The sequence below is a fragment of the Rhinichthys klamathensis genome, unplaced genomic scaffold (genome assembly GCF_029890125.1).
Source record: "Rhinichthys klamathensis goyatoka isolate OS25496 unplaced genomic scaffold, OSU_Roscu_1.1 h1tg000547l_1, whole genome shotgun sequence".
Classification (NCBI taxonomy): Eukaryota; Metazoa; Chordata; class Actinopteri; order Cypriniformes; family Leuciscidae; genus Rhinichthys; species Rhinichthys klamathensis.
In genome coordinates this window covers 1,128,914-1,143,730 of record NW_026607018.1, presented here as the reverse complement: position 1 = coordinate 1,143,730, position 14,817 = coordinate 1,128,914, and the positions used below count along the sequence as shown (strand labels likewise).

Genomic DNA, 14,817 nt, shown 5'->3' with positions numbered 1-14,817 from the left:
ACAGTTGGTCTTTGCTCTAACGGTTTGACTGGCTCACTTCCGAGGTTACGGTGTAAAACGTAAGCCTGCATCAGCACTGAAAATCTTTTCACAGCTCTAGAGTTAGAATCACACTCAAATACTGTATATAGTGTAGTAAGGGCCTCATTTCTTTGGCTGTAGGGCTTCTTTGTTTTTGCTGGTCGCCGCCTCTCCTTTGCGAGCATCCGATGAGGTATTCTTCTTCACATTCTCTTTGGGTGGGGCTTTTGTAGACGGGTCATTAGCCATGCCGCTCTTCTGATTGGCTGAGGCTGCCTTGGCTGATGGTTGATTGGTGGTTTTCGTTGTCGTTGGGGCAGCGGCCTGATCAGTCGTGGCTGTTTTTGTCATTCCTCCAGTGGTCAGCTGATTGTCTGAAGATGTCTTGGAGACGGGGGTCTGTTTCGATGATGATGTCGAGTTGTGTCGTCTACGTTTCACCTCGTCTCCTGTGAATGACGAGTGTGCTTTCCTCCTTACTCCTTCCTCTGCCATTGGTGGCTAAGGGCAGGAGATTTACACTTGATTTAGATTGCAAATAGACTAATTTTATATACAGTTAGAAAGCAATTAAATGCATTTAGACTAATATTAATATATTATTCTGGACTCCAAAGCTTATTTCCCTTTGCATAGTTTGCAAGGGGTCACATTCACATCAAAACTGATGCCTATACTCACATCTACTCTGAAATCATCAATGCTCTTGAATTTGCTGAGGTATTCCTGGAGTTTGGGGTCAATGGGCTGATTCTTCACCTTTGCGTATTTCAGGAAAGCCCAGAATTTCTCCAGTCCATATAGCTGACCTACATAAACCCCCCAAAAAACATCAGCATGTAGAGTGAAAAAAAACAAAAAAACATCACATGACCAAATGATCAAGAAATACATTCAGAATTAGTTTTAATGATTGACATTTGATGTAAACATTTAAAACCAGAAATGCAGACATGGCAGTAATGCAGAGGTGGTGGTTGACTAATAAGTTTACACCAATGTCCCGAGTAAGTGAATTTCACCAAAAAAAAAACACCAAACACTAATTGTGAGTGATATGCAAAGTTAAATAAGAACAATAAACATTTCTTTCTTCGCACGTTTTTTTATATTCGTTTTGTCAAAAATTATGAGTGACTAACCTTTCTCATAGTCTTGCATGGTCTCCTCTTGGAAGTCCTTGAAGATGTCCTGTCTGAATCTCCGCTCAAGTCCATAGCTGTAGAACCGGAACAGACACTCCAGTCCGTACCTGTGACAAACATTTGAACACACATTAGGAAACCTTTTTTATTTTGGTTATGTTATTTATGCACCCTCTTGCAAAACTGCGAGGCTCTTGAGAAGGGGGTCAAATTAACCTGGTTGACTTACTTCCTGGTTAAGCATCTGAATTCTCAAAGGTAGATAAATTCTCCAGACAAGATCTACAGATAAAACAGAATTCAGGACCATGACTCTCACCTGTAGTTCTCCTTGGCGTCCTCCAAGGCAAACTGCTTGAACTCTTCATACATCTTTCTGTTGAAGTTGTCTCTGAGGAAGAAGGACCAGAATCTGAAGAGGGTGTTCATCTCCTGAGACAGACCCACACCTAATCGTTTCCTCTCTGAGGGGAAAAAAAATGCCCAAAAATGAGAAATTCATGTAAAGCAGTTATATAATCTGTGGTGTAAAAACAAAATAATCAGTGTACCGTTGAGGCATCGACGGCGGTATTTGTGGTAAACTTGCTGGGTGAAGCCATTTTCTTTTAAAAGCTCATGGGATGGATGCCAGAACTTGGGCAGGGACTGTGGGGTGCAGCCGTAACTGCCTGACAGAGCGGGGGCTCCTTCTGACGGAGAAGCATTAGAGCTGCTGTACAGAGGACGAGGAGGAAAAAGGAGAAAGAGACACAGTTGAGCAAACTTTCACCTCAGTGCTGAGGACAATAAATTAAAAAAGTTACAAACCTGATAGAGGAAGTGCGGGGTCTGTGTTCTCGTGAGTCCATTACCCAGCCTACATGGCACTCCAGTGGAGGGTTTGAACTGTGACGGGTTTTCCTCTTTCTGGGAGTCTAAAAGGGTGAGAGAAATGTTAATTAAAAAAAAAAATATATATATATATATATATATATTATGAAGTCATCCTTAAAATCATAAAATCTGTGTGCCTGGTACAAACTTACTTTTTCATCAAGGTTGCCACTATCTTCTTTGATGACAGGGTAGAAGCGTGGGGTTTTGGTGGGGTCCTGTCTTCCAGGGGTTCGTGGTGTACGTGGGGTATGGGGCACACTGGGGGATTCTGGGACATCCGTGGGGAAAGAATGAGCCATGCTAAAATCATCTACAGAAAGATAACAAAATTAATAATATATATATATATTTTAATATATGGAAATATAAAACTTTGGAATTTAAAATTAACCAAGTAATTTCTTATATATAAAATCTTGCTTTCATCTGTACAAATCTGCGACATTTCACATAGAAAGAAAAAATTAAATGAGTAAAATTAAAAAAAATACATTGAATGAATAAAATAAACAAATAAATAAATATTTAATTAATTGTTTATTTAAATACTTGTTTACGTAATAAAACAAAGATCGACAGATTCCATAGTTATCTCATAGACATATGAAGTGTGCAATCACCTGTTTGACATGGTGGAGGGGGTGGGATCTCCTGGCTGCTGTCAATGGGAAGTTTAGGGGTCAGAGTTTCAAACTCGTCTTGGCTTATCACGTTGAGTTTTTTAAAGTTCTCCATATCCTATAAATGTGAACCATATTGACATTATACACAGAGCAAGAACATTACTTCAAGAAGGCTGAAAGCATAAAAACTACAAGCGGAGCATCGAACTGAAAAACATAGACAACATAGACAAACTTCCCTGATGGGCTTCCTGTTTCTGCCTGTATGAACAATATATCATAACTGCTCTGTATCTGACTGCAGGCAGTGGACTTGATCAGGTTTATCAGCGGTTATTACGTGCAGCTGTTTAGAAATTACAACTTTATTATCCATCATAAAGACTTCAGTCTATTTGTCCGTTGAAAGTGAAGCTTTTAGGCCCATCAGCAGCATTAAATCTGACAGTGTAGTCAATCAGAAATTTTCCAAGAACATAATTTGCATTAACAGAGAGATGAATGTCAGGACTTTTTTTGGTACAGGTGACTGATATTATGTTCTTAATGTGTAAAATTCCACACGAACATCACAGCTCTTAACAATGAGAAATCATTTCATTTAATTTGATCTCAGTGACATCACAAACTCTTAACTCATTTGAAGAAAACCACATGTGCTCATTTCTGTCATTTTGTGCAGCTGTTTATCAGGTGTCTGTCCTATGAACTCCAGCCCACAGAGACCTTGGTCTAGTTAACACAGGTGTTACGACTCCCGTGAGCAGGAACAGGTGGGTAACCCCAATACCACTGTGCAGTTTAAACACACTCAGTGTCTGACTCATTCGATTCAAATTAAACAGCCAAATTAAACGGCTAAGATTCAGTTAATGTTAGTATGAATGGGCTCATACATCTAAATACGTCATACTTTTTTAATCCAGGAGGAGCCAATCGAGACCAGAACTCTACATATATTCTATCAGAGAGCTCTAGTCTGATTGGCTGACTGTGTAAATGGTACATACAGGTATTTGTCACTGTACTGTTAAAAACAAATGATAACACTTATTGTGATAAAATTGCAATGTACTAAAAAACGTAATCATAACAAGATAATATAGATATTAGCGTATTATCATGATAATATAGATATTAGCACATATCAAAGCCTAAAGAGGTGTGTGATCACAAGTTGAATCCTAGAGTGCACAGATTGTTTGAGAAATAAGCGAAGACACGATGTGTGATCTTAGGCAAATATTTTCAGTATATTTTTGGTAACCACAAAGCAATTCAAACATTTGCAGTGGGAAAATTCCCATGTTACTGCTGATTATGGACATTTATCTGAAGCCAACAGCTGCTGAACAAACACCACACTCAGCACAAACTATAACTCTAATAGAGTTACTATTACGCACTCATTTTCTCTTTAAAGGAAACTTTTTTGTTTGTTTACACTACTGTTCAATCTGGAAAAATTTAAGAAATAACTTTTATTCAGCAAAGTCGCACGCTAAATTGGTCAAAAGTCACATTAAAGACTTTTACATAATTACAAAAAAAAAATCTAATTCAAATAAATGCTGTTCTTTTAAACTTTCTATCCATCAACAAATCCTTTGCCATGTTTCTTGAGCATCAAATCAGCATATTGATTGCTGAAGGATCATGTGACACTGAACACTGGAGTAATGATGTCGAAAATTCAGCGTTGCCATCACAGAAATAAATGACATTTTAAAAGATATTAAAAATACAGTTATTTTGAATTGTAATAATATTATTTCACAAGAGCAAAGTTTTTACTGTATTTTTAGTCAAATAAAAGCAGCCTTAGTCAGCATAATATACATAAATTATTTTGTTTGAATCTTACAAATATTAAACTTTTGAATGAAAGTGTATTTTATGGAATTAAGGGGGGAAATATGATGACAAGATCATATTTGGTCATGATGGCAACTCCACAGTGCCATTGTAAGAAATATAACCTTTCAACATAAGTTATATTCAACATTTAAAATAAGGGGGAATGTTTATAAATTATGTAGTTAAAGGAGAACTCCGGCGCAAAATGAACCTTGGGTCTACTAAAACATTGGTACCCAGTCACCCGTTCTCTGAGATTTGTTTTCATGATAATCGAATGTAAAGAGTTTTATCTCTAAAAACTGTTTAGCGTATAACGCTAGTAATGGGGGCATTTATTAAATAAAAAAGAAATCGCTAGTTAATACCACTAACAAGGCTCAAAATAGCCCCACACGAACACAGTAACATAATGAGGGTCCCTACATGCAAAACGAAGCATTGAGAACTTTGTAAGTGTACAGACCGTTTAATAAGAAGATAAAGATAAAGACAGTCCACTTCGTGTATACAGACAGGAGCCATCTTTGGAAAACAGTCTCGACTAATCAAACCACGAACGACGTGCTAAGTGAGCTGAACTTTATGAAGTTCAGTGAACTTCTGAACTGTATGAATGGCGTTCGTGGTTTGATTAGTCGAGACTGTTTTCCAAAGATGGCTCCTGTCTGTATACACGAAGTGGACTGTCTTTATCTTTATCTTCTTATTAAACGGTCTGTACACTTACAAAGTTCTCAATGCTTCGTTTTGCATGTAGGGACCCTCATTATGTTATTGTGTTCGTGTGGGGCTATTTTGAGCCTTGTTAGTGGTATTAACTAGCGATTTCTTTTTACTTATTATATGCCCCCATTACTAGCGTTATACGCTAAACAGTTTTTAGAGATAAAACTCTTTACATTCGATTATCATGAAAACAAATCTCAGAGAACGGTTGACTAGGTACCAATGTTTTATTAGACCAAAGGTTCATTTTGCGCCGGAGTTCTCCTTTAAAGGGAGCCTTCAGCCCAAAATGAAAATCCTGTCAAGCTACTCTCTTCCATACAATGAAAGTGGCTGCTGACCAGTGACAGCCGTGGTCACCTTTCACTATATTGAAAAGAGCATCTTTTTAAACATTTTATTAAAAAAAAATGTACTTTGACAAACTTTAAATTATGGATCACATTAAAATAATAATTCACAAAGCACAATCACTCTCACCTTGGCATTGGCACACTCTTGCGGTCCGTCTTCCGTTGTCCAAAGATCCTGTTCATAGTAGAACAGTCCATCGTTAATGGCTTTGGCGAGGTCAGTTGTAATTTTGGCACGTGAAACATGGTTCCCTGTCCGATCGCCCCCAGGGTGTTTCCGCAGGTGAGGGGGGGTCTGAGTAACGATCAGGATCTTGTTAACGTCTCGGTCATCAAGTTCATCATCAGAATCTTCATCTGACCAATCAGTGAAGGTGTTCTTGCGAGGCGCTGCGAGCCGTTCCATTTCTTCATCAAACAGGAAGTCCAGTTCCTCCTGGACTGCTTCAGGTGGCTGCTTAGGGCTGGACTGAACAAATTCTGTGTTCTCCTGAAGCAAACACAAAACATGTCTTATTTCCTTATAATAAATATGGAAAAAGAAATGATGCAAAAAGAAAACAGTAAGCAGGACAAATACTCAACTGCAGATGGGAACGACTCAAGAATAGGAGGAGGAGGAGGAGGTGAAGAAGTAAGAGGAGGAGGAGAAGAAGGAAGAGGAGGAGGAGAAGGAAGAGGAGGAGGAGGAGGAGAAGAAGGAGAGCTAGGAGGAAGAGGAGTTACTGAGGTCTGCACACCCACAGGACAGGAGATGGAACAATGGATGGAAAGAGGACATGATGGATGAAGAAATATGGAGGAGGAAAAGGAAAGAGGTGTGTGATCAAACCATGCTAGAAATCCTCTAGCAGAAGCATAAATTATAAAGAAACAAAAGTTTTATAAAACGAGAAATGGCCAAAAAGGAAGAAAAGCTTTTTTTTTTTGTTATTTTAAAATATTCTACAGTTGTGATATGTTTTAAAATGACTTTGCAATGAATGAAGCAAACAAATAGGGATGCACAACACTTTGGTTATTGGCCAATATTGAGATTCAATACACTCCTGGGTACAAAAAAATGGGCCAAGCCCAAAATGGCTAAACACTAAGCTTTTAATTGTCTTAACCACAAATTATTGGGGGAAATTATATGTTATTGTCAGGAAATTTTCTAAATGTAAGTAAATGCACTACTTAAAGCTCCTGTAGGTAACTTTTGAAAACATGTATTTGCTAAAACTGTCATTATGTCCTGACAGTAGAATATGAGACCGATAATCTGTGTAAAAATCAAGCTCCTCTGGCTCCTCCTAGTGGTCCTATTGCCATTTGCAAGAAATACACGCTCCCGGTCAGAAACAACCAATCAGAGCCAGGAGGAGTGTCTTAGCACTGTCAATCACGCTCGTGTACGCGCTGATCACACCCCTCTCTTGCACAGCGCGAGCGCCGGAGCGCGAGCCGTCGTTCAAACTCAAGATTGCCGGCGTGCTGCAGCTGTGCTTATGACGGAGAAACAACCTAAACTGCCAATTCTCGAGTGACACCTGCTCATAAAACAAAGAGGTAAAAGGAAAAAGACTGATGACGATAAACAAGCGAAAAAGAAAGAATTACACAGAGCCCATTGACTCGGTGTCAAAACTCTAGCCGCATAACATGTAGATAAAATGTCACGCACTCTGCTAAGCAACAATTGAAACCTGCTAATTCACTGGCTTGTCATGTTGCTGAAATAATGTACTAGCACACCTTATCTAGCATTATATATCGCTAGAATAATTACTTGCATACTGTAACGTTAGTTACCGTTATATTAACGTTATCTTACTAGCTATTTATAACTTATAGAAAGAGTGCAACGTTATAAAGTTACATGTAGGCTATTGGAAAATACATAATGATTTGAGGACCAAGTTTGTAGTCAAAGTATGGGCAGGCCATAGTCAATGTAAAGCATATTATTGACGTTTAGTCCCTATTAGTGAATGTGCCATATAACTTTTTATCCGCTGTTATCGGTGGCCCTGTTTACTAGCCTGCGCGTTCACGACAGGCTCCGCTGTGGAGGACGAGCTGTGGAGGGAGGGCTGTAGCGCAGCAGAGAGCAAGGGGGTGGGACCTGTAAGTTGTGCTTGTTCAAATTTTCAGGCTAAGTCAACGTTTTCTCAAAACTCCCTACTGCAGCTTTAAAGAGACCATTGCTGTCTCCGAAAAACCGAATGAAGTTTTTGGCAGAATATGGGAAGTTTGATTCAGAGTGGTTCAGGAGAGTTGTGTGGACATGAGTTGCATGGTGTGACTGTTGCAATGTCTTTGAAATTCTGCTGAGAAATATAATAATAATTGCATGTCTAGTGAAGCATAGAGGAAGAGGTGTCATTGTGTGGGGAGCCTTTTTAGCTGCTGGTATTGGTGAACTGCTTCACTGTGAAAAGTCATTTAATGCTTTGGAGTACAGGAGAATATTGCAGGATGGCTTGCTTCCCACAAACGAAAAGTTATCTAAACAACTTTTTCAACAAGACAATGCTCCTGCCCAACTTGCAAAGACAACCAAGAAGTGGCTTGAGAACAAATCCATCAGGCTCATGTTTTGGACTGGTCAGAGTCCAGATTTGTACCATATAGGGAGACTTTTTCCAACTACCCATGAACTGTTTGAAGCCATTAACATTGAGTGCAATTCTTGCTAATTTCTTGACCAGTTATTTGTGATTAAAATGGAGAAGACCATTAAAAGACCACAAAATATTTTGCTATTTTTGGCCCATTTTTTTACCCAGGAGTGGCAATATGAGCAAGGATGCATTAAATTAATCAAAAGTGCCAGTAAAAGTCATTTACAATGTTACAAAAGATTTGTATTTCAACTAAACACTGTTTTCTATTAATCAAAGGACCATGTTTTTAACATTAATAATAAAAAGAAATGTTTCTTGAGCACCAAAACAGCATATTAGAATGATTTCTGAAGGATCATGTGACACTGAAGACTGGAGTAATGATGCTGAAAATTCAGCTTGACATCACAGGAATAAATTATATTTTAAAATGTTTTACAATAGAAACCAATTATTTAAAATTGTAATAATTAAAAATAACTGTTTTTACTGTATTTTTGATTAAATTAATGCAGCCTTGGTGAGAATTAGAGACTTTCAAAGACATAAAAAAAACAAAAAACTTACCGGCCCTAAACTTTTGATCAGTAATGTATATTTAATTGGGATTTTTTTTTTTTTTCTTCATTTAGATTACCTCTGTTGTCATCTAACACTTTTATTTTATAATGTTGTGATGCCTAAATTAACTTGTAGGATTTAAAACAACTTTTTTCAGGATTGAACAATCAGGATTTCAACAATCATTTTTACTTTATTTAGACAAAATAGTATTGCATTTTAATTTAAAATATCAGCCTTTACATAAAAACTAACGTTGGCTTAATGGTATTGGTCAGATTTCAGTGCATCCCTAGTTCCCTACAAAATACTGACATTTATCACTAGAGTCTGAACGGATCCGGAAGTACCTTGTTTTTTCCAGAGGAGTTTCTGTGTCGTTTTTCCACCTGTATCCACGGCTGGACATCTGGATCAGAGAGACTGCTGGACCGCTCTTTTGGGGTATTCCCATCTTCACTAGAGCTGCTTTTTGAGTCGGAAGGAAAGGATTCTTTGGACTGAGGTTTGGCTGTGTCGGTGTCATCACTAGTTTGGCCATTCACGAGAGTGGGTTCATCCATGTGCTGACTGACTGGGGAGGACGATACTGTGACACATGTAGAGAGAGTGAGTGAGTGTGAATGCTAAAGTCAGGGAAACAGTGACAGAATAATTCATAATTGCAAAACAATAACAAGTACAAGAAAAAGGCTAAAAAGGCTAGAACACATCAGAACCTGTGCTGAGGGAGGTGAATGTCTGTCCTGGGACAAACTCAGGGCAGTGAATGAGCTGGGAGAAATCTGTGCGCGGGGAGTCTAGAGGAGGACCCGGGATGGGCCAATGCTCCGGCTCTTCTTTCCTACGGATCTGCTCATCAACCAGCTCCACGACATCACTGTTCTTCACCGCCTGCTCATTCACATAAAAACAGATATACAGTAACACAGAGTAACGATAATAATCTCTGATGTGTGTGTCCTGAAAAAGAGGTAGGTCAATGTCACCTCTTTTATGAGGTTGATATCAGTGGTGAGGGCCTGGACTCTGTGGAAACTGGCGATCAGAGAGATGGGCAGAAAGCCTTTTGTATCCATCTTTCTCCGCAGGAAGAAGTCACGCTCCAGGTTTGGGAGACTGAAGTAGTATTCACTAAAAATACACAAAAACAGCCATATGTAAACTCCAAAATAATAATTAAACAGTAGTTTCACATTTGCAGCCTATAATTACTGTGTAATAAAATACTAACCACAAAAATAGCTAGTGCATGTGTGCAAATAACATATAATTACATACAACTTAGATATCATTATTACATATCACATATTTAAAGCAGTGTATTTAATACAAATAAACAAATAAATGAAAATAAAAACTAAAAGAAAAAATATATTACCTCTGAAAAGCATACAAATATAAATATATATATATATATGTATGAGGTTCCTTTAATAGTTTTGTTAATTTGTTCCATGCACATCTGGTATAATGGCAGTGAAATGTTTCTTTTAATGTGTATAAAACAAATTTAAAAAAATAAGAAAAGAAAATGGATATACAAATAGGACAACTGTCAGATCACTAGAGCAAATTTTGCATTTTACTAATTTAATACAAATATGTTTTATAAAATTGTTATCATCACTATAACAAGTCAACTAAAATGTTTAATTGAAACATTAACATTTCAGAAGGTCTTAGTATTTGATGCATCTCTCTTACTAAAATGACATCAACATATTCTATTCATGCAGCTCACATGCTGAATACATTTTTTTGCCATATCATTTTTCATTTTTTAAACCCTAAAAGCCTAAATTAAAAAAAATCCTAGATTTTCCAAACAATCTCAGACCAGACTGTACATGTACGACAAAAGCTTGCAAAATATTACATTTTTAATTATTTATTGATGCAATATAAAGGCTATTTTCATGGGAGTCTCATAGAAGTATTTTCAAGAATTGTGTTGTATATTGCATATAATTTTATTTATTTATTGTATTGTCTGATTCAATGTAGAGCAAAATACATCTTGAATATGTAGTGCACATATCCAAGAACAGCTTTGTTCAAATTTTCTGTTGTGTATTACAGTCTTGTTCTCTAACTGCTGCAGGCGGTTGCACTTACACTAATGGTTAAATGTGCAAACTCAAAGAGAGAACTGAAATGGACATCATGGGAATAAGACAGAAATCTCACATCCCTTCAGCTACAGTATCATCCATCTCTTTTACAGCAACAAATGCATTCACAGATCAACACTCTTTTTCTGTCAATCTCTGTCCTCTGGGTTTTGTGTATTGTTTCAGGTGAGGAATGGTGCAGTCCCACTGCAGATGGCAAAGCCTCTGGCTGGATTCCAGTGAGACCAGGAGCAGCCAGATCTCCACCATCACTGCTGAATTTCGCATTTAAATATTGTACACTAAAAATGTTGAGCCTCTGTGGAGAAGCAGTTTGGAGAAAAGTAGATCAAATTTCTACTAACACATGCAAGTTCCTAAAAAGTACCCTGATGAAGAACCTGAAGGTGGAACTTCAGAGACATGACTGATGATGAAGCCCATTTAACACTTCTTAGCATACATGAAGAATTGTAAAAAAAAACTCCCCTTTAAACAGCAGAAGTGTTCTGGGAGGAACGGTGTGGCCTCCACCCAGAACACACCTTACATTCCAGCAGCTTTAGTCAGCTGAGGTTGCCCCATAAGCCATACTGTAAATGAATCTGGGGAGTTTCAGCCGAGGTGTTATGCAAGTTTCACTCGCTAGTGTGTTTAGGTGTGAGGAAAAACTGTCCTGGGGCAGCATCCAGTCCAAGGCACTTAGAAACGTGACAAATTACACAAATAACAAAAAGATATTCAAAATAAATGAATACAGAATTGGGTGGATAAATACGACACTTTAAGGCTGCATTTACACTGCAGCATTGATGGCCAATTCCGATTTGTTAACTATATCCAATTTTTTTTGATGACCAGCTTACATCTCCTTTTAAAAGTCACCCATATCCAATGTCTGCATTTACACTATAAACTATTTAATTGCGTATTTAAATACAGGGAACTACACTAACATTTTCCACTGGTGGCACTTGCGCTACTTACTTTTTCAGTTACTAGCGCAAAACATGATTTGGTCGCACAAATTATTTATAGTAAGCTACTCTGGATAATAATGACCAATAATGAAACTGTATTGCATACAGATGTGCTTTTTATTTTACTTGCCATCTTTTAAACCAAATGCCTTCTTGTTTTCTTTAAAATTGGTTGGGATAGATTTACTGCAATAGAAAATACAGTAGGCCTACACAATAAAGTGCTAAATGAATTTCTTTTGGATTTCAACATGCTATTGCAGGCACAGATGGGAAGACTTCTGAACTCTTAAGGAAAAATAAAATAAATATAATCCACTTCGCGTGCTTCATACTGTCATAGTGAAGCTTCAATGATTTGTGTTTGAATTGTTTTGACGCAGTTACAAATTTGGACAGTCCTGAAGGCCCACAGAATTTACAGTAGGGCTGCACGATATTGGTAAAAAATGACATTGCGATATTTGATTTTTCTGTGATATATATTGCGATATAAAAACAATTTCAAACAAAAAGCTCTATTTGGAAAGAATGAATCATTCTAGAATGACTGGGGTGGTTTTGTCATGGAGTAAATCCACATAGAAACTAATATTAATAGAATGTTTTAATGTAGTTAACTAGACTTTAATAAATGGAACCTTATTGTAAAGTGTTTCTGATTTATGTCTCTTGAGTTCAGTGTTGGACAGATCAGTTGTTTTAACCATTCATTAAAGTGAATCGGTTCAAAGGAGTCATATTAGTTCGCGAATCGGACGTGTCATTAACGGACCACGGCACACGTTGTGTGATTATCCAGGCAGTTTAGGACATCGCACAAGATTTGTCTCACTCTCAACACAGAAAACATTTAATCACTAGATAGATTTTTTTGTTTTGTTTATTGAAAGTGTGGTTTATGTCATATTTGTGTGGAAAGCTTTTCAGAGAAGATGAGGCAACGTTATTTTAGCACAATTCACAACCAGTGGTAGTTCAGGAAAAAAATACCATCGTGTATTCTCAAAGATATTCAGTCAACTCAATTCATTAATATGAGCGAGGGCGGGAGAGAGAGCAAGACAGTGTGAAGACGGCGAGAGAGTGCGCGCGCGCGGCTTTCACTCTCTCTCGTTCTCTCAGTTAAACAAGCGCGAAGCCAACTTGATGTGTTGAATGCTCAGAGAACGTTATAAAACGTATTCTTAAAATACACATTTCTGTTTTAATAAATGCTCATAGTAAATCATAGCATATTGCCTAAAACATATAGGTACAAAAATAATCAAACGGTGATACATTTGCGACCCATTAAAAATTAGGGTCGCAATGGCATTTCAAAAGGTCGCATATGCGACCATTTTGGTCGCAGTGTAGTTCCCTGAAATACAGTTGTCAATCCAGAAACTTTGCAGTGTACTTAGCACCATGAAAATCTAAACTTGTATTTCAATGTGAATGGGTAATAAACACAAAGCAAGAGAAGAGTCTCCCTTTATAATCACTAAGTCTGCAAGCTCACGGGATTCTGCACTTCCAGAAAACTACCCTTACAATAAAAAAGCTGTCTCAATTGTACATGAATCTCTAATTTACATTGTGTTTACACTTTGTTGGTTGTAATGAAAAGATTTGCGAGTATACGGCTTGCTTTGAACAAAACAAAACCTTGTGCCTTTTCAGCGCTGTTAAGAGGATTCTGACTAGCACCTCAAAGGGCCATTGCATTCACACGCTCAACATATATGATTGTGATATATATATATATATATACACACACACACACACACACAATACAGTGTATATACATAATATATATCTGGGTGGATACATATATACCTGGGTGGATACACAATACATATTGAAACAACCATGGTTGGACCACGCTGGCCAATCAGCCGATTGTTTTTAAAATGGATGCTGAATGAAAACAAACATAACACATAAAATAGTGCTGAACTTTATTACAAAAACTGAAAAACAGTACTGAAACATGAAAATGTACTGTACTTTTAAATGTAAAATTATTAATATATTAAATGATTAACTAACATGAATGACATATGTATAAATAATTTTAAGAGATATAACTTTAAAATGTAAAAATGTATTAGCAAATGTTGAAATTAACAATGAACAATACTTTTATTAACCTTAATTAATGTTACAAATGGACTCTATTTGGACTCTCAAAGTGTTGCCATTTCCTATAAATCCAAATCATATAAATTTAAATATGGCCATCTTTAAAGCTGCAGTCTGCAGTTTTTCCTCTTTGTCGCCATCTCTGTTCGAAATCTGCAATTGCAGTAATTCGCGGAATTATCAACTTTACGTGAGTTGTACTTCGACACGGCACAGCGCGGATTAACACAATGTTTGAGGAGCGTATGCAGCTGTCAGTCGCCGCGCCGGTGTGGATACTAGCATTCAGAATCACAGATTATTCTTTTTGGAAGTATGATCAACATAAGAATTTTCACCCGGAAAATGTCATCTGAACAAGTAATATCCACTTTTGTTCTGGTTCTGACATTGCAGTAAATCGCGCTGATTAAATCTAACAATCGCTTATAAGTTATCATTTCACGCAAAACCGTGCAAATTATACTTTGTTCTCAAATTGTTAATGTTAACAACGTAAGCAAGCATTGCGTGACTACATGTAATGTCCTTCCGATATTATCCTTGTTTTCGCATGGGTCCGGTTGCAGTCTCTTTTTTTCTGTCGCCACTCTGAAGTCCGAACGAAGTCTTTTGCATTTTACAGCGGGTGAATCTGTTGTCACTGGTGATTGTCGTTTGAACCTTTCTGGATCCGCCATCAAATTGATAAGTTTAATTATATCAAGTGCTGTGAGAAAAGGCTATAAATCTCCACCTCCAACATTCTCACACTCATAGCCTACTAGCCGAGACTCCTTCTTTATGTGTACAGATGTGACGTAATGACGCAAAGACATG

At 37.4% G+C, this 14,817-nt stretch overlaps 1 protein-coding gene across 4 annotated transcripts in view; it reads right to left on the bottom strand.

The window, feature by feature from the left end:
* The window catches only part of larp1b (La ribonucleoprotein 1B), a 32,389-nt gene continuing 17,572 nt past the window's right edge, over positions 1 to 14,817 (bottom strand). For 2 of the 4 annotated variants that reach the window (XM_056238848.1, XM_056238850.1), the window contains exons 7-19: positions 9,767 to 9,911; positions 9,497 to 9,671; positions 9,128 to 9,366; positions 6,193 to 6,339; positions 5,735 to 6,097; positions 2,666 to 2,783; positions 2,195 to 2,355; positions 1,977 to 2,083; positions 1,718 to 1,881; positions 1,486 to 1,630; positions 1,164 to 1,273; positions 703 to 830; positions 1 to 522 (exon numbers count right to left, since the gene is read on the bottom strand). In XM_056238848.1, the coding sequence (XP_056094823.1) occupies positions 145 to 522; positions 703 to 830; positions 1,164 to 1,273; positions 1,486 to 1,630; positions 1,718 to 1,881; positions 1,977 to 2,083; positions 2,195 to 2,355; positions 2,666 to 2,783; positions 5,735 to 6,097; positions 6,193 to 6,339; positions 9,128 to 9,366; positions 9,497 to 9,671; positions 9,767 to 9,911 (2,380 nt within the window). In that variant the 3' untranslated portion in view covers positions 1 to 144. The remainder of the gene's footprint in view (positions 523 to 702; positions 831 to 1,163; positions 1,274 to 1,485; positions 1,631 to 1,717; positions 1,882 to 1,976; positions 2,084 to 2,194; positions 2,356 to 2,665; positions 2,784 to 5,734; positions 6,098 to 6,192; positions 6,340 to 9,127; positions 9,367 to 9,496; positions 9,672 to 9,766; positions 9,912 to 14,817) is intronic. The other 2 variants (XM_056238849.1, XM_056238851.1) reach the window with 2 other exon arrangements.